The 21,101-nt window shown below is 35.5% G+C and overlaps 2 protein-coding genes across 2 annotated transcripts in view; both read right to left on the bottom strand.

Moving 5' to 3' along the window:
* LOC137023479 (protein NLRC5-like) overlaps positions 1-891 on the bottom strand; it is a 93,348-nt gene extending 92,457 nt beyond the window's left edge. Inside the window, exons 1-2 of the mRNA XM_067390644.1 lie at positions 814-891; positions 6-201 (exon numbers count right to left, since the gene is read on the bottom strand). Coding sequence (XP_067246745.1) covers positions 6-93 — 88 coding nt within the window. The 5' untranslated portion in view covers positions 94-201; positions 814-891. The remainder of the gene's footprint in view (positions 1-5; positions 202-813) is intronic.
* A 1,719-nt stretch (positions 892-2,610) lies between these two features.
* Positions 2,611-20,430, bottom strand: LOC137022941 (uncharacterized). Its single transcript, XM_067389411.1, has 7 exons — positions 19,889-20,430; positions 19,475-19,573; positions 16,441-16,545; positions 14,061-14,165; positions 10,173-10,277; positions 3,529-3,624; positions 2,611-2,770 (listed from the first exon to the last, which is right to left on the bottom strand). The coding sequence occupies exons 1-7, from the start codon at positions 19,909-19,911 to the stop codon at positions 2,611-2,613; spliced, it is 693 nt and encodes a 230-aa protein (XP_067245512.1). The 5' UTR covers positions 19,912-20,430.
* Between the last annotated feature and the right edge of the window lie 671 nt (positions 20,431-21,101).

Below are 21,101 nucleotides of genomic sequence, written 5' to 3'. Positions count from 1 at the left end.
CTTACCTTTTAGAGTATCTGCAAGTTCATCTTGCTTCATCATTTTTAGGAAGTGGAGAGTGATATCAAGAGCTGCTTCTTTGATACTATACATATCCTCTATGAAGTCCTGTACAAAGTATTGGGTGTTCTCTTTTTTTAGTATTTTCTTAAACTTTTCCAGCTCATTCTTTAGGAATGTAATTATTTTTTGCTCAAGGCCCTAAAAGCATAAAAACAAAGATGGGTACAACATATTAAACATTTGGTTAAACAAATTATAGACAAGCAGAAGTAAAAGCATTAATGAAACTGTGATAATGTGAAACTACAAACAGCAATGGTATAAAATAAAAAATAAAAACACCAGTTAGCTTGAGAAAACTATTTATGCAATAATTTTAGGTAAAATTATTAAAAGTGCCTAGTTAAATGACAAAATAGTGTTTGTCTATATGCAATTTAACAGGCGCATAACCTCTTAGACAAAGGTAGTAGACGTAACACACAGACTAGTTTTAAGGTAGGCAAAATTAACATTACAGAATGTCAATATGACTGCGCCCCAAATCATACATAAAATACAGATCATACAGAATTGTGGATATTGTTATACAAGTTTATTGAAGCTACTCATCTACCAACATGAAAATATATGAGTCTAGCATTGTTGACATATGGATGTGTACACAACTAAAATTCTAAGGCAAATGCTGAATACATTAATTAGTTGTCCTTTTACAATAAAAATACATGATTTTACATTTGTTGAAAAACCTATTTGTTTATTATAGTATAAATCTGAACAATAAATACAAAACTAAATTTCCCATACCTGAAAGACCCAGGTGAGATTTTCTCTGAAGTTTTTGAAGCGGTTACTCTGAAAGTCTGTTTTTTTTTCACACTGAATCCTGTTAGCAAAGTACATTTGGTCATTGTTTATTGTATGTCTAATAAAATACAGCATGTGCAATATTAGACAAAACTAGAACTAGAAACAGCATTTTTTATTTATTTATTTTTTGCAAACAGATCTATGGTATGTTGATAAGAAGCTTTAAATGTATATATAAGATCATTGCACTCAAATGTATACAAGGTCAGTATTTCCAGTGTTTTTTTTAAGGTACATATAAACATTCTTAGTGATTCATCTCTATAAAAACTGACTGAAGACATCAAATAAACATTGTCTTTTTAAAGGGAAAATTCTGTCATAATTGAGTAAATCCTCAAATTGTTCTAGATCTGTATGAATTTCTTTGTTGTCCTCAACACAAAAGAAGAAATTTTGAAGAATGTTCGTAACCAAAAAGTTTCTGGTCCACATTGAGTGCCATAGTATTTTTCCCCAACTATGGAAGTCAATGGGGCTCAACAACTGTTTGATTATCAACATTCTTCAAAATATCTTATTTTTTGTTCAGCAGAGAAATAAATTGTTCAGCAACTTGAGAGTGAGTGATGACAGAATTTTCATTTTTAACTATCCCTTTATGTATTTTAACACATATTCCAAGGTGCTGAATTAGCTTCAAAAGGCACAATGTACAACATTTCGAAAGTCAGGTAACTTGCAAAAAAAATTATTATAAAATAAAAATTATTATTATTATTATTATTATTATTATATTAATAACTCTAGCATTGTGGATTATGTATGCTGTAAATGAAACTGTGAACTGTTATTTAAAGTTGTGTTTGTGTCCTCACCTGTTGAGAAGAAAAGATGCCAGTTCCACATCACTGTTCATTCCCCTTTGAACCTTTAGACTTTCCCACCGTTCAATTTCTGCACCAATATTCACTGTGGTCTTTTGTCCTTTGTTACTAAATCACACAAAACATCAAATCACATGAAAACTAAAAGATTCACAGATGTCTTTATAATTTGGTCAAATAATCATCAAACCAGCAGGTTACCTCTATCCAACATTGATCATTTTTAAGAAAAAGGTTTTAATGTATATAAAGTTTCATGAAAGTCCCTGAGATACTTTCTAACACTGTAAATATGTGACCAACAACAAACACAAGAAATACCTTTTGGTAGATGTTGTCTTCTCACTGAAGTTCGTCAGTGCACAATCTTTTGGACTGTCACTCCTCATAGACACAAAGCTGGACTCAACTGAGCCTAATCTTTCCCTAATACACAAAGAGCAAAGAGAATCAATTTATTGCAGGAGGTCCCACTGTGTCTGATATCTACATCTGCTGTACAGTTCTGTTAGCTTACATAGCTAAGTTTTTAAGTGTTTATAAACAAAAATAAACTCACAACATCAAAAATAAACTTCAGAGTCATTTTCACTTCATGAATCAGAATCAGAATGAGCTTTTATTCACCAAGTGAATTTATTCACAAGGAATTTGTTGTGGTTTTACAGGAGCTCTTGGAACATACAGTAGTGTGAAAAAGTGCTTGCCCCCTTCCTGATTTTTTTTTTTTTTTTTTTGCATGTTTGTCACACTTTAATGTTTCAGATCATCAAACAAATTTAAATATGAATCAAAGATAACACAAGTAAACACAACATGCAGTTTTTAAATGAAGGTTTTTATTATGAAGGAAAAACAAAATCCAAACCCACATGGCCCTGTGTGAAAAAGTGCTTGCCCCCTAAACCTAATAACTGGTTGGGCCACCCTTAGCAGCAACAACTGCAATCAAGTGTTTGCGATAACTTGTAATGAATCTGTTACAGCGCTGTGGAGGAATTTTGGCCCACTCATCTTTGCAGAATTGTTGTAATTCAGCCACATTGGAGGGTTTGAGCATGATCTGCCTTTTTAAGGTTAATGAACAATAACAATTATTAAACTCTAAGTTTAATTCCACCTATGAGTTGTATTCAATCAATCATTGGGGGCCACAGATGTTCTTATATATAAGGAGGGGGCTTCAGTGACAAAGGGTTAGGAACCACAGTTTTAGATCAGCTGTTTCTGTGAAGGATCCAGAGGACATGCATCAGTTCATCATCTTTTCACACAAGTACTGTGACACACCACTGCAAGATTTTTTCATTTTTGGTTGAACTAATCCTTTAAATTAAATTAACCATTTCTTTTCCTTTTTCACTTTAATTTAAATTTGACTTTACATAAAATAAATTTCAAAGTTTAAAATAAAATCCATTCATGTATCAAATCAAAATTTGGTTCAAAATCGAGAATCAATTTTTAATTGAATCGTGACCCCAAAAATTGATATGAATTTGAATTGTGAGATTCCAAAAGATTTCCACCCCAAATACTGAGCTTTAATTCTGTGCCTTCTGTGTGAATGCAAAAACAGTATCAGGTCCTATTATTAATATTCCCATTATTAATACCAGAACAAGAGACAATTGTGAAAATAAAGATGCAAATAATTTCTGTGACTGGAAGTAATAAGTAACCAGCTTCAGTGCTGCTCACCATCAGCATAGAGGGCAAAATAATTCAGAATTCTCTGTGAGGACTTTACATGCCTGTGATGTGTGTGGACAAAACATGGGAAAGCCAATAAATGCAATTCCAGAATGGTTATGATGTAAAATACCTTTTAGCAAATGATGTTTTTCTCTCGCTGGAGTTCGGTCCACCACATTTTGAATGGTCACTCTTCAAGGAAGCAGAGCGGGAGAATGATTTTTTCCTAAACAGAGAAAGCAGGTTTCTGTTAATCTGGTTTTAAAGGGCCATTTTATTCTAGGACTAGGCTTAATCTCTGTCCGAGAAACCACCCCATAGAGTTCCGTTATTTCATATGCGCGCTTTTTTATGTAAAGTGTTGCTCTTAATCAAGCAGCAACAGCATGAGGAAGCTGACTTTTTTGGTGGCGGTGCATCTCGGAGCATCTCAATACTACCCCTGTGGATGAAGGTCTGTAGTAATGATACAGTTCCTTCAGTGTATTTAATAAATGTGTTGTTTCAGTTTTACTCCAGTTTAATTTTACTGTGGAGAATTTTAATTCAGATTGGACTTTTAAACTGATTACAATGCTCCATGTAAACGCACCTAGTCATTTCAATGGCTACATTTACATGCACCCAAATAATCCATTTGTAATCGGATTGATGGCTCAAACGGATTGAAGATGCTTTAATATTTACATGTTTTAATAGACAAGGGAACAACTGTTTTGATATATTTATAGACAGAAAACTAATTGTTGTAATATTGCTCAACACGTTTAGTCTTATTGTTTACATCTAATATTCTTGATTTTTTGCGAGTACCATGCTTTACCATGCCTCAGAGAAAAACACTATTTTGTGAAGTAGCTAACATAGCATAATCAGATGCAGATTTATTTTTAGTAACAGTAATACAGCATTTTCTCCATCATACAATACATTTTAAAATGAATGCCATATCAACACAAGCCATCCAGCATTTAATATGATATTCTAATATCGATCTATCTTACTGCAGAGTTTCACAGCAGCCGCCGAGCGAACGCACAGAGTAACGTTATAACATCATTTTCAGCACTCTCAAATGTATCTAATATGATAAACAGAGCTGTGTTACCTCATACTCATGACCGGAAAAGCGGAAGCAGCGCCGGCGACTGTGTCATAATAAAAGTTCTGCTGCTCGTGAGGCGTGTGTTGATCAATCGCTCCAGCTCCTCATTCAGCTCCACAACACTCGCTCCTGCTCTGCTTCATACTACAGTAACGTTAACTAGATGAGTAAAGTTCGTAGACAAACTTTAAGTTGGCTTGAAAAAGCCTAGCCAGTAAGTTTGGAGTAGTTTTAAAAACTTGAAGTTTGAAGCTTGAAGTTTGAAATAGTTTAAGTTTTAGTTTAGTAGTTTAAAAGCTAGATAGTGTGTGAGTGAGTGACTATGTGAGAGTGTGTGTTATGGGATCAGATTCCCGGCAATAGTATTGCGGTCACGGATCAAAAAATAATAAGCGTGAATCAAAAATGTAAACATGTATAGCACAAACTTATGTAAAATGATCAGAAATAAAATAATGCAAAATGATCAGAATGGCAAAGAACTTGGTAACAGATCAAAATATAATAAGTGTAAATTGAAAAATTAAAAGCACATTACAAAAAATAAGTATGAATCAAAATTTTAAACACATCAAAAATGATATTGCACAAACCTTAAACTTGTGTTTATGCATTCTTAAAAGTTGTTTTCCTTGCTTTTATTACTTTTCTTTCTGCTCTCTTACATTTTCTGCTCATATTTTACTCTTCTGCGCTTGTGCTGTTTTTCTCTTTGCTCTTCTTTCTACGTTTTGCTCTTGCGTTTCCAAATGTTGCAGTTCGAGTTTCATGTAAATTAGGCTGGGCTTACGCGCCACCATTGGTCCACTAGTTCTAGATTGACAGCTTCTCCTCTAGCCAATCAATCGAAGAGAAGGAGATGACATCACTTCAATGCAACTCATGCTCACTGATGCTCACACTCATACAGAAGATAACCATCACAGCTGGGGTAAACTCTTTCTGTGGCAGGACACCTTTATAATGTATATGTACCTGTCACCGGTATATACGTCTACCTGGACAATCTTTTATTGTTAAATTCACCATCCTAATAACAACCTGTCACAGTTGTGCCCGCCTGATGATCCATCATTGTTATATTCATCTTTAATGCACCACTGGATTTGGCACCGCGAAACGCAGCGTCCACCATACAGCGGCCTCACATTGTGCCTGGCTCGTCTATACCTGTTATGTTACTGTTAGATATTTTTAGTATTCATGCAATAATATTAATAATAATAATTAAATGCTTGCTTGTTGTCTCTTTTATTCCTGTATTTTGCACAAGAGAATATAACATATGAAACCTACCTTACTAATATATTTGCTTGTGAATTACATTAGTAAGTAAGATATGCCATTAGATCAGTAGTTACCAAAACGGGGTACGTGAGGTGAGGGGGTAGGCTATGCAAACAAAATGCAGAATTGTTCCGTTCATTTCATTCTTCCCTACATTAAAATAACATTAAAACCGGTCATGTATTTTCTAACAGGCACAACATGCCATATGACATCCAATCAAAATATCACATCTTTTGCGGTCAAATCTGACAGAGCACATTTCCACATATATGCAGTGCGCATAAGGGTGCATTATACAGTAGGATGCATGCGGAGTCTGCTGCCTGAGCAAATCGCGCTACATATAGCCATTCTGTTCCTGCAGATTTAGCACTTACTAGCATGAAGAACAGCCTGGCACAAAACAGGCATAAATATCAATTTAAGATTCAAACTCTTGATACAAAACATAGCCTCCTTTTTGTGAGTTCTTGTTTTTAATATTGATAACATTATACGAGCAAGAATGCAAATCCAAATATCCACACAACAGTTCAACAAGTAATATTAAGTGTTATTCTTCACAGTATTGTCAGTATTTGCTCTATTTTGCAACAAAAACAACAGCAGGATTACAACACCACGGTGTTTCGAGAACGAATCTGCAACTTTGAACGAATTGTTTGTGAAAGTCATGATTCAATAATTAATTCATTAATACAGCTACTTGCTTCTTTGAATGAATGATTCGATGACTTGCGCATTAAGTCAGTGACTTACCACCGATCTACTGCTGGTTTTAGTATTTAAAATAATCACTTTTCACATTTTTAGCATTGCATATTTCTCTATTGAACATTTTTTAATTTAAAATGTTATTAATGTTGTAAAGGTATTCACAAAGATTAAAAACTGCACTAGAAAGACAATTTAGGGGGCAAATATTGTCGCTTAATAGAAAATTTACAGTCTAAGTAGAAGAGAGGGGGTACACAAAAGGATGGTAAATGTCTCAGGGGGTACTCCACTCTGAAAAGTTTGGGAACCACTGGTTTAGATCATTGTATGTTGTTCGTAATTGTAAAATGTGCATATTTTGTCACGTATTGTTTTCCTGTAAACAGATTTATAGATTTTGTCTTCCATGTACAGTATGTAATTGACAAGGGTGTTGGTTTATGAATTTGATCACATTTTAACACTGAGATTATAAAATTATAAAAGTTAAGCAATAGCCTTCACATCAGCAAGAGTGTTTTCCCCAATATTAGAGCGATTGCAAATGTTTATTGAGCTGTTGTATAAATCAGTATAGCTGTAAGTTAATTTTGAGTGTGTTTTTGCAATATTTTGATGAAAGGAGTATCAAACAAAGTTACAGCAGAACAGCTTCGCTCATCTCGGAGAAACACAGCAGTGTTTCATTAATGAATTCCTGAGTTGAATGAGAAGTTTGAATGAACTTTCCGCCACCTACTGGTCATTTAAATTCATATTTCTATAACATGGATGGGCAATATCGGTCCTGGAGTGCAGAGTTTAGCTTCAACCCTAATCAACTCTAATCAAACCAGCTAATCAGTGTGTCTTCAGGACTATTAATACTATAGACAGGTGAGTTTTATTTTATTTTTTGGGGGTTAGAGCTAACCTCTGCAGGACAGCGGCACAAAAAACAGAAAGAAATATTATTGTGGTACCCTCTTGTAATTTAAAAGGTTTAATGTTGTAGATGGTGATTAAAAACAGTTTCTGTCACCCTCCCACCAGTGGAACATTTGCCATTATGTTTTTAAAATAATATAATAAAATAATATAATATCTTAAAACCTAAAGTAATATTGACAAACTATATATCATTTGAAGCTTACAAACTCTAGCTTTTATATTTGGTGTGATTTTCAGTACAAATGACAGAGGAAAAGTAATTTATTAATTTGCAAAAAGAATATTCTCAGACTCATAAGGAATGTTCAGAGATTTATTTTGAAATCGCTACGAACATGAAAAATCATGAAAGAATCATGGTAGAAACATCTGTTTTTGTACTAAGAATTTTATTTTGAGTTTTTTTTTTTTTTTGCTAAGAGTATCATGCCATTTTTTTTAACAAGTCTTTCTAGTATAGTTTAAGGGGACAGAAAATAATAAGTGACAGAAAATTGGAGTAAAGAAGACTAATTTATTCTTACAGTTGCAGCCCAAAAAGTCTTGGTTATCAAGTCATTATTTAAACTGATTAATTGTTATGCTCATCCAATAAATGATGTTGCAACTGCCAATAAGAATGTTAAATATGTGCAGTATGAAATCTCAAAACCTGAACCAATCGAAATAATTCCTAACCCAAGGTAGAGGTGTAACGATGTGAAACATAGTAAACCATAATCGAGAGTAACCAAGGCTTACAAATTCAAGTGTCAAGCTGTAATGTACCTTCATGGCAATCATTATATTACTATTTTGCAGTTAATCAAAATAATTTCATTCAGTGTTAGAAATCAGGAATGGTAAGAGAACATTGTGCTTTGTACGTTTTTCATCTTCACACCAAACTTGGGTCTTCAGCTGACAAAGTTTAAATCCCATCTGGCTAGAACACTTCCCATAATGTTTATGCATTAGTTCAGTAGGTGGAGAGTAGATGGTCTTTAGAGTCTGTTTGAACACTTTTGACCACATGAGAATTTCCACTATGAAAGCAATCTGATCCACTGGAAGTGGTCAAAAGTGGACAAGCTCAAAATGTTTTACACCCCATTTACACCAGTATTTAGTGTTGTCCACTTGTGATCCGATCGAACAAAACAAATCTTAATACCAGGTGGAAACAGGGCCTTTGTGTGTGTCTCACTCTCTGTCTGTATGTCTTTTTTTACATTCTTGCAGGTTTAGAGTTTAACCCTTTCATTGCTGTGTGCTTTTGTCTGCGTTACAGGATAGGAAATCTTTTAGGCCTTCTCTTCTATAAATTTGTATAACAAAATAAAAGGCATAGAACCAGTTCATTTGTAGTCCACTGATAAAATTATATAATTAGTTTCTAAATAATGTAAAAGACCTTAAGATTAATACATCTGGACTCCAAATGATAACTCATTTGAAATTGACCTATGACATCCTAAACCATGAAATACATCTAAATTTAAATGATCTCATGGATGTGGCTGTTGTGGTTCATGGTCACACTGGCACCAGCCGGCTGCAGTAAATGTGGCGTATTCAAACGACTTTGATATACTTCTTTTACATTTCTCTACTATAAATGCATATTGCCCACCGTACACTCAGGATGGTGGTGGCTCCAGGGCTTGGGCCCGTCATCACTGCTTGCAGCTATATTTCAGATCTGCATTTGTATGCACAGATAAAAGTTGTTTTAGCAATATTCAGCTATTGAATATTTTGTTTCAACTTCCATGTTCTCTAATCAGCTATTTAGAGTCCACCTCTTATTTGAGTTTGTGGATGACAACACAACAGACAAAGTGCCTCTGGGGAAAAAAAATAAATAGTTTTCTTTTATTAAACATTTACTATTATCGCTTTAACTAGACGATATTTAAATATTTATTAGGATCAAGAAAGGTCTCTGAGCCAAGACTCAAACTCGGATCACTCGAAGCTAACTATATGATGCTATCGGCTCTGACAGATTGAAGATATTTAATTAAATGTTATATTAACAAAATATACAAATATATATTATGAGTTATACATTGCATTTTTGAACTATGAAGAAAATGGATATACATTTAAAACTGTGGTCTGAGTTCTTAGGAATCTGTGGTGCGAACGAGAAAGGGTCTGAGATCACTTCAATGCTGAAGAGGACCAAAAAAAAGAACCTGGTTCTCTTTTGAGTCCACTAGATTGTAAACACAAAAAGGACTGAGGTCACTTTTGTCTGGTTCCATTTCTGGTTCGATTTAAGTGAATTTGGTTTGGTTATTTTAAAACAAACTATGTGTAAAAACACCCTAAGTCTCACTGTAGGAGATTTAGTGGGGCAAATCATAATTAAATACAGTATAGCTGGGCATCTGCCCCCTTGAGACTACTTGTGGAAATAAGCAGTCATAATGTTCTGTGATTTATCTTTTCATTCAGTCATATTCTATCACATGTTCCACAGTGGAAAAATCAGCTAACTGTGGAGCCCCGCACATGACATACAAGAAAAAAAATGAAATCATGTCCACAATTTACTAAAACGTGTGCACAATTAAATATTTAGTTCCCTCGATTTATAAATCATGTGCATATTTATAAATTGAGGGAATGAAATAGTAAATCGTGCGCTCGATTTAGTCTACTATTTTTTCCTGCATGTCATGTCCGAGGCTCCATAGCTAACACAATACTTTCATGAAAAAATAAATAAATAAAAAATGAAATACCTTGTTGTAGATGATGGTGTTTTGTCACTCAATTGTGGTGGTACACCTATTGACTGGTCACTCTTCATAGACACAGAGCTGGACACATGTGAGCCTGATCTTACACTAATGATACAAAAAACAGAAAGAAATATTATTGTGGTACCTTCTTGTAATTTAAAGGGTCATGAAACCCCCCTCTTTCCGCTCAAGTCTAGCTCACAATCTTTTTGAAAAATGCAACTTAAATGGGCGTGGTGGCTGTGAGAAGAGGGGAGAGGAGAGGAGAGGAGAGGAGAGGAGAGGAGAGGAGAGGAGAGGAGAGGAGAGGAGAGGGGGGAAACTCTCATCGCCAGTAGCCCATGCATATCGACTGTCACTAAAAATCAGTGGTAAAACATGAGGAAATACTACATTTAAAAAAGAAAAAAAAAGAAAAGTTAAAATCTAATGAAATACACTGACACTTTATTTTTGTCTTTTCAAGAGTTACTGAATGCCCTGCTACATTTATCCTACAGTAATCGTAATTCTATTTAAAACATATTAATGTACATGTGTAATTACAGTCATTATAAAATATATAGTTGTTTATATACACACTATACATGCATATATTTGAAAAAAAAAAAAAAAATAACGCTTAAAAAAAAAACCTTGCGTACATAGCATAGATCTATGTGCCGAACCTGCAACACGCTCAGTCAGTCAGGCTGCGTGTCGACTGGAGCAGAGCAAGTGACCAGTCACATTTAACTTACGCGTGGCTCAACTTCCATAGGAATGAACCGAAAACACTCGCGCTTACCCGCTCGCTCCGCGCCAACGGACACGCACCGTCAGTCAGTCAGTCTCTCTCACTGTTTAGTGGCGTTAACCGTCCTCGTCATTGGAAAGATCCACGTGGTGTCATGAATAATTAAGAGAGTGTCTTCTCATTGGATAAAAAAACTAAGTCTCGGTAATAATTATGAAACACCGATGAGTCATCAAAGCACTATCGTGCTCTGCCACGTCACAGCCTGTGACGTGGACAGGATGAAGATTTTAAACCCGGAAGACGAAAATAGTGTATAAAAACTAAAATTTAACCATTTCCCCCCCCACTATTAAATCTAACAGATGCTAACATTGTCTTCAATGGTGTTCAACACACATACCTCTGTTAAAATCTCAGAAATTTTGGTTTAGGGTTTCATGACCCTTTAAAAGGTTTAATGTTGTAGATGGTGATTAAAAACAGTTTCTGTCACCCTCCCACCAGTGGAACATTTGCCATTATGTTTTTAAAACAATAATATCTTAAAACCTAAAGTAATATTGACAAACTATATATCATTTGAAGCTTACAAACTCTAGCTTTTATATTTGGTGTGATTTTCAGTACAAATGACAGAGGAAAAGTAATTTATTAATTTGCAAAAAGAATATTCTCAGACTTATAAGGAATGTTCAGAGATTTATTTTGAAATCGCTACGAACATGAAAAATCATGAAAGAATCATGGTAGAAACATCTGTTTTTGTACTAAGAATTTTATTTTGAGTTTTTTTTTTTTTTTTTTGCTAAGAGTATCATGCCTTTTTTTGAACAAGTCTTTCTAGTATAGTTTAAGGGGACAGAAAATAATAAGTGGCAGAAAATTGGAGTAAAGAAGACTAATTTATTCTTACAGTTGCAGCCCAAAAAGTCTTGGTTATCAAGTCATTATTTAAACTGATTAATTGTTATGCTCATCCAATCCATGATGTTGAAACTGCAGAATGTTAAAGATGTGCAGTATGAAATCTCAAAACCTGAACCAATCGAAATAATTCCTAACCCAAGGTAGAGGTGTAACGGTGTGAAACATAGTAAAACATAATCGAGAGTAACCAAGGCTTACAAATTCAAGTGTCAAGCTCTAATGTACCTTCATGGCAATCATTATATTACTATTTTTCAGTTAATCAAAATAATTTCATTCAGTGTTAGAAATCAGGAATGTCAGATCAGGAAATCAGAACATGGTAAGAGAACATTGTGCTTTGTACGTTTTTCATCTTCACACCAAACATGGGTCTTCAGCTGACAAACTTTAAATCCCGTCTGGCTAGAACACTTCCCATAATGTTTATGCATTAGTTCAGTAGATGGAGAGTAGGTGGTCTTTAGAGTCTGTTTGAACACTTTTGACCACATGAGAATTTCCACTATGAAAGCAATCTGATCCACTGGAAGTGGTCAAAAGTGGACAAGCTCAAAATGTTTTACACCCCATTTACACCAGTATTTAGTGTTGTCCACTTGTGATCCGATCGAACAAAACAAATCTTAATACCAGGTGGAAACAGGGCCTTTGTGTGTGTCTCACTCTCTGTCTGTATGTCTTTTTTTACATTCTTGCAGGTTTAGAGTTTAACCCTTTCATTGCTGTGTGCTTTTGTCTGCGTTACAGGATAGGAAATCTTTTAGGCCTTCTCTTCTATAAATTTGTATAACAAAATAAAAGGCATAGAACCAGTTCATTTGTAGTCCACTGATAGAATTATATAATTAGTTTATTAATAATGTAAAAGACCTTAAGATAAATACATCTGGACTCCAAATGATAACTCATTTGAAATTGACCTATGACATCCTAAACCATGCAATACATCTAAATTTAAATTATCTGAATGGATGTGGCTGTTGTGGTTCATGGTCACACTGGCACCAGCCGGCTGCAGTAAATGTGGCGTATTCAAACGACTTTGATATACTTCTTTTACATTTCTTTGCTATAAATGCTTATTGCCCACTGTACACTGTTGCCCTGAAGCCACCAGGATGGTGGTGGCTCCAGGGCTTGGGCCCGTCATCACTGCTTGCAGCTATATTTCAGATCTGCATTTGTATGCACAGATAAAAGTTGTTTTAGCAATATTCAGCTATTGAATATTTTGTTTCAACTTACATGTTCTCTAATCAGCTATTTAAAGTCCACCTCTTATTTGAGTTTGTGGATGACAACACAACAGACAAAATGCCTGTAGGGGGATAAAATAGTTTTCTTTTATTAAACGTACTATTATCGCTTTAACTAGATGATATTTAAATATTTATTAGGATCAAGAAAGGTCTCTGAGCCAAGACTCGAACTCAGATCACTCAAAGCTGTCTATGTGACGCTATCGGCTCTGACAGATTGAAGATATTTAATAAAATATTATATTAATAAAATATACAAATATATATTATGAGTTATACATTGCATTTTTGAACTACGAAGGAAATGGATACACATTTAAAACTGTGGTCTGAGTTCTTAGGAATCTGTGGTGCGAACGAGAAAGGGTCTGAGATCACTTCAATGCTGAAGAGGACCAAAAAAAGAACCTGGTTCTCTTTTGAGTCCACTAGATTGTAAACACAAAAAGGACTGAGGTCACTTTCATCTGATTCCATTTTTTGGTTCAATTTAAGTGAATTTGGTTTGGTTCTTTTAAAACAAACTATTTGTAAAAACACCCTAAGTCTCACTGTAGGAGATTTAGTGGGGCAAATCATAATTAAATACAGTATAGCTGGGCATCTGCCCCCTTGAGACTACTTGTGGAAATAAGCAGTCATAATGTTCTGTGATTTATCTTTTCATTCAGTCATATTCTATCACATGTTCCACAGTGGAAAAATCAGCTAACTGTGGAGCCCCGCACATGACATACAAGAAAAAAAATTAAATCATGTCCACAATTTACAAAACGTGTGCACAATTAAATATTTAGTTCCCTCGATTTATAAATCATGTGCATATTTATAAATTGAGGGAATGAAATAGTAAATCGTGCGCTCGATTTAGTCTACTATTTTTTCCTGCATGTCATGTCCGAGGCTCCATAGCTAACACAATACTTTCGTGAAAAAATAAATAAATAAAAAATGAAATACCTTGTTGTAGATGATGGTGTTTCGTCACTCAATTGTGGTGGTACACCTATTGACTGGTCACTCTTCATAGACACAGAGCTGGACACATGTGAGCCTGATCTTACACTAATGATACAAAAAACAGAAAGAAATATTATTGTGGTACCTTCTTGAAATTTAATAGGTTTAATAGTGTAAATGGTAATTATACTGCATGCGTACTGCGCGAATCATGCTCTGGCCCACCCCACCCAGGGCACAGTACAGAGCGATCACACTAGTCAAACACATCGGGCATGGTTCAGATCGCCTAATGTGAGTACACCCTCAGACTCATAAGGAATGTTCAGAGATTTATTTTGAAATGCAGATGAACATGAAAAATCATGAAAGACCGGTAGAAACATTCGTTTGTTTTCATGCCAAAAGTTCACAAAATAAAATCCAATTTATTTTTGAACAATTCTTTCTAGTATAGTTTAAGGCGACAGAAAATAATCAGTGGCAGAAAATTGGAGTAAAGAAGACTAATTTATTCTTACAGTTGCAGCCCAACAAGTCTTGGTTATCAAGTCATTATTTAAACTGATTAATTGTTATGCTCATCCAATCAATGATGTTGCAACTGCCAATAAGAATGTTAAATATGTGCAGTATGAAATCTCAAAACCTGAACCAATCGGAATAATTCCTAACCCAAGGTAGAGGTGTAACGGTGTGAAACATAGTAAACCATAATCGAGAGTAACCAAGGCTTACAAATTCAAGTGTCAAGCTCTAATGTACCTTCATGGCAATCATTATATTACTATTTTGCAGTTAATCAAAATAATTTCATTCAGTGTTAGAAATCAGGAATGGTAAGAGAACATTGTGCTTTGTACGTTTTTCATCTTAACACCAAACTTGGGTCTTCAGCTGACAAAGTTTAATTCCCGTCTGGCTAGAGCACTTCCCATAATGTATATGCATTAGTTCAGTAGGTGGAGAGTAGGTACTCTTTAGAGTCTGTTTGAACACTTTTGACCACATGAGAATTTCCACAATGAAAGCAATCTGATCCACTGGAAGTGGTCAAAAGTGGACAAGCTCAAAATGTTTTACACCCCATTTACAGTATTTAGTATTTAGTAATGTGTTTGAACAGTAAAACACATCCACTTGCTCATATTTGACAATCGGAATATCAGATATTTCATGTTATAGTTAACAAATTTGTGAATATTTTGAATAAAAAAGGAAAACTGAAATAAAGGCCCACAAAGGCCCTGTTTCCACCTGGTATTAAGATTTGTTTTGTTCGATCGGATCACAAGTGGATGACGCTAAATACTGGTGGAATTTTGTATGCACAGATAAAAGTTGTTTTAGCAATATTCAGCCATTGAATATTTTGTTTCAACTTCCATGTTCTCTAATCAACCATTTAGAGCCCACCTCTTATTTGAGTTTGTGGATGACAACACAACAGACAAAGTGCCTCTTTTATCAAACATGTACTTTTATCGCTTTAACTAGACTATATTTAAATATTTATTAGGATCAAGAAAGGTCTCTGAGCCAAGACTCGAACTCAGATCACTCAAAGCTGTCTATGTGACGCTATCGGCTCTGACGGATTGAAGATATTTAATTAAAATATTATATTAATAAAATACACAAATATACATTATATATTTGTTATACATTGCATTTTTGAACTACAAAGGAAATGGATATACATTTAAAACTGTGGTCTGAGTTCTTAGGAATATGTGGTGTGAACGTGAAAGGGTCTGAGATCACTTCAATGCTGAAGAGGACCAAAAAAAGAACCTGGTTCTCTTTTGAGTCCACTAGATTGTAAACACAAAAAGAGGTAACTTTCGTCTGGTTCCATTTCTGGTTCAATTTAAGTGAATTTGGTTTGGTTATTTTAAAACAAACTATATGTAAAAACACCCTAAGTCTCACTGTAGGAGATTTAGTGGGGCAAATCATAATTAAATACAGTATAGCTGGGCATCTGCCCCCTTGAGACTACTTGTGGAAATAAGCAGTCATAATGTTCTGTGATTTATCTTTTCATTCAGTCATATTCTATCACATGTTCCACAGTGGAAAAATCAGCTAACTACGGAGCCATACATACCGCACATGACATACAAGAAGAAAAATGAAATCATGTCCACAATTTACTAAAATGTGCGCACGATTAACTATTTCGTTCCCTCGATTTATAAATCATGTGCATGATTTATAAATTGAGGGAACGAAATAGTAAACCGTGCGCTTGATTTAGTAAATCGAGGGAACAAATTAGTAAATCGTGCACACGTTTTAGCCTACTATTTTTTCCTGCATGTCCGGGGCTCCATAGCTAACAAGATGCTTTCATGAAAAAGAAAAAAAAATGAAATACCTTGTTGTAGATGATGGTGTTTTGTCACTCAATTGTGGTGGTACACCTATTGACTGGTCACTCTTCATAGACAGAGAGCTGGACACATGTGAGCCTGATCTTACACTAATGATACAAAAAACAGAAACAAATATTACAGTGGTACCTTCTTGTAATTTAAGAGGTTTAATAGTGTTAATGGTAATTACACTGCATGCGTACTGCGCTCAAGCCCAACTGAACCATGCTCTGGCCCACCTCTTCCAAGCGGGCCATGCTTCCAGGTGTCTTACAAGCGACATGCAGCGAACAAAATGTGTGAATGGGGCTTAGAAGGAAATATATATACATATATATATATATAGGCTGTCAACGTTAACGCATGCGATTAATTCAAAATCCTTAACGCGTTAAATGTAATTCAACGCAAATACATTATTTTAAGCATGTGAAATTGTGTCATTAACGTAATTTTACGTCACGCAATTAGATGATCTAAAAAGTCCATGCTGATTACATCAGAGATGGCAGAGAGAACAGAGAATTATTCATTCCAGTGTATGTTTCGCTTTAAAACACAAACTCTCTGTCATATTGTATGACACACATAGATCATTGTATGTGAACAGCACGAGCCCTCCCGTATCACGCTGTTCCTGTCTGAACGGAAACATCCCGCTGTATGACCAGATGATTTCTGGGCTGCATAAAGCGTTTCGCTAGTAAAGTTTTAGATGACTGCGGTGACGTACTGGAGACATACATTAAGCACGCGTGTGTCTGTTATATTGATGCGGAAACAAATCATGTTTGAGCCCTCTCAAACGCACTGATCGCACATTGTATTTATGCACAGATACATTTCAGTACATTCACATTGTTTGCATACAAATTCAGGATAATGTTTGGATTTGTCCTGTGTATGTTGCTGTGTACTATATACAGTGGGTACGGAAAGTATTTTAGGTCTCTCCAGAGATGCTCAATTGGGTTTAAGTCAGGGCTCTGGCTGGGCCATTCAAGAACAGTCACGGAGTTGTTGTGAAGCCACTCCTTCGTTATTTTAGCTGTGTGCTTAGGGTCATTGTCTTGTTGGAAGGTTAACCTTCGGCCCAGTCTGAGGTCCTGAGCACTCTGGAGAAGGTTTTCGTCCAGGATATCCCTGTACTTGGCCACATTCATCTTTCCCTTGATTGCAACCAGTCGTCCTGTCCCTGCAGCTGAAAAACACCCCCACAGCATGATGCTGCCACCACCATGCTTCACTGTTGGGACTGTATTGGACAGGTGATGAGCAGTGCCTGGTTTTCTCCACACATACCGCTTAGAATTAAGGCCAAAAAGTTCTATCTTGGTCTCATCAGACCAGAGAATCTTATTTCTCACCATCTTGGCAAACTCCATGCAGGCTTTCATGTGTCTTGCACTGAGGAGAGGCTTCCGTCGGGCCACTCTGCCATAAAGCCCCGACTGGTGGAGGGCTGCAGTGATGGTTGACTTTCTACAACTTTCTCCCGTCTCCCGACTGCATCTCTGGAGCTCAGCCACAGTGAAATGAGTTCTTCTTTACCTCTCTCACCAAGGCTCTTCTCCCCCGATAGCTCAGTTTGGCCAGACGGCCAGCTCTAGGAAGGGTTCTGGTCGTCCCAAACGTCTTCCATTTAAGGATTATGGAGGCCACTGTGCTCTTAGGAACCTTAAGTGCAGCAGAAATTTTTTTGTAACCTTGGCCAGATCTGTGCCTTGCCACAATTCTGTCTCTGAGCTCTTCAGGCAGTTCCTTTGACCTCATGATTCTCATTTGCTCTGACATGCACTGTAAGGTCTTATATAGACAGGTGTGTGGCTTTCCTAATCAAGTCCAATCAGTATAATCAAACACAGCTGGACTCAAATGAAGGTGTAGAACCATCTCAAGGATGATCAGAAGAAATGGACAGCACCTGAGTTAAATATATGAGTGTCACAGCAAAGGGTCTGAATACTTAGGACCATGTGATATTTCAGTTTTTCTTTTTTAATAAATCTGCAAAAATGTCAACAATTCTGTGTTTTTCTGTCAATATGGGGTGCTGTGTGTACATTAATGAGGAAAAAAATGAACGTAAATGATTTTATCAAATGGCTGCAATATAACAAAGAGTGAAAAATTTAAGGGGGCCTGAATACTTTCCTTACCCACTGTTTGCAGGTCAAGGTGGTGGGTTTAGTTTTTTTGACATCTCCATGTGGTTCTGTTCAGTATCGCAACTTGACTTGTCTAAAACGTAAACAAGCTCTTTGTTGTTGAACACACTGTACACTGTGAATTCTGAAACATTTTTTTGCTGTGATTTTTTTATGGGCGCTTTAGTGTACATAAATGTATGAATTATATGGACCCTTTTGGTTATTTGGCATAGTTATGGAGTCTGCAAGTGCCCTTTTTTGGAAAGACACCTAAATTTACCTTGAAAAAAAGCTTTAAAAACTACAGTTTTGTGAGAATCACACTTCAGTCTGATGGTTTACTTTGCTGGAAATAGGCAATGATAGCAAAATGGACAAGTTAAACAAGATAAATGGTGTATGCTTAATTTCACAATAAGTGCGCGATTAATCGAGATTAAAAAAAAAAAAATTTATTGACAGCCCTACACACACACACACACACACACACACACACACACACACACACACACACACACACGTTTTTGTGAATTGTGGGGTCATTCCATAGGCGTAATGGTTTTTATACTATACAATCTGTATTTTCTATCCCCCTACACTACCCCTAAACCTACCCATCACAGGAAACTGTGCACACTTTTACTTTCTCACAAAAACTCATTCTGTATGATTTATAAGCCTTTTGAAAAGTGGGGATATGCTGTAATGTCCTCATAAGTCACCTATTTTTGTAATACCTATGTCATACCCATATCATTATACACATTTGTGTCCTGATTGTCACAAAAACACACACACACATACACTCCTAGTCATGTTCTATCACATGTTCCACAGTGGAAAAATCAGCCAACACAACGCTATTGTGTATTAAAACATGAAATACCTTTTGGTAGATGGTGGTGTTTTGTCAGTCAATTGTGGTGGTACACCCATTGAATGGTCACTCTTCACAGACACAGAGCTGGACATATCTGACTTTTCACTAATGAGACAAAGAACAGAAAGAAATGCTCAGTTACCTTCTTGTAATTTAAAAGCTTTAATGTTGCAAATGGTAATTAAATGCAGTTTACTTAAAACTATAATCATGTATTATGTATAACTATGGAAGGAAAAACTAGCAAAATTTATGCTATAATGCTATTATTTGCATTGTGCTCATTTGTCAGCATTCAACATATTTAAAAATTATGAGTAGCTTCATCCAGAACTAAACAAACTCTACATTAGCATCACAAACTGCCATAGAATCTTCAAATTTAGTGTTTAGAATCATCTCAAACAGACACATTCTTACCTCTGTTTCTCTAAGAGACTCATCTTAGAGCCCAAGTCCTTTCCTCGCTCTTCTGTACGGTGTTCATATTAGGACTTCCTCACACATCAGTCATACAACGAAAAGGCGTCATGCCTCAGACGAAAAGGCTTCAGTCATCGGACAAAACGGCATCGCGCCTCAGACTGAAAGGCTTCAGGTCTCAGGAAAAACAACGTCAGGTGTCAGGTCTCGTACAATTAGGCATCGAACTAAACAGCCTCAGACCAAAAGGCTTCAGACGAAACGGCCTCAGACTAAAAGGCATCAAACTCAAAGGCATCAGACGAAACGGACTTAGAAAGAAGCGAATTGCCCCGCCTCAATGTGATGTCACGTGCACGCAGTTTTCAGTTAAATATTACACTGAGTTGTATAAAACATATCCCACTGAGATTATTTTGTAAATTTGTATTATTCACTAGTTTTATTTGCATGTAGGCTATAAAAAGTTAGCAAAATAACACATTGAAACTAGCTTGCATTGTGAACACATACGAAAATTAACCATGGTTAAAAGTGTGTTAACTATGATTTTTTTTTTTTTTTGGATTGATAGGCTATTTGTATAACAATAATTTTACTACAAATACCTTAAACTATAGTATAGCAAAACCATGGTTAATTTGTGGTTACCATGGTTAACTACAATAACCATTTTGTTTTATTTGTAGTAAAACCATGGTTCATTTTTATAAGAGAGGTAAAAAAAAAAATATTTTGAGCTATTTGAATGCGTAGTTATAAGTTAAGCTGCTTTGTGTACGTAGGTTACCAAGGAAACGGCTTTATTTCTGCTGTTCCAGCGGCACCTACTGTCAGAGAATCGATTAGGCAAGGCGATTTTATTTATTTAGCACATTTCATACACAATGGTAATTCAAAGTGCTTTACATAAAAAGGAAACAAATACATAAAAATAAAAATGGAATGCATAAAAGATTACAATAAAAACAGAATACCACTATCTGGTTGGAAGAGTCACATTTACATTTTCATTCAGCCCGTTGCTGTTTTTCTGCAGACCAATGTGAAAATCGGCATGTTCTTTTCTGTTCTTTTCTTTTCTTTTCTTATTCACATGAATACCATCAACAGATAGATTCTACATAATTAACATGCACATATACACACCTTAAATTAATTTGGGAATAGTAACAGTAAAAAAAAAGACAACTGAAGGACGACATATGAG

Source organism: Chanodichthys erythropterus, chromosome 7 (genome assembly GCF_024489055.1).
Source record: "Chanodichthys erythropterus isolate Z2021 chromosome 7, ASM2448905v1, whole genome shotgun sequence".
Classification (NCBI taxonomy): domain Eukaryota; kingdom Metazoa; phylum Chordata; class Actinopteri; order Cypriniformes; family Xenocyprididae; genus Chanodichthys; species Chanodichthys erythropterus.
This window is presented reverse-complemented; position numbering and strand designations above follow the sequence as displayed.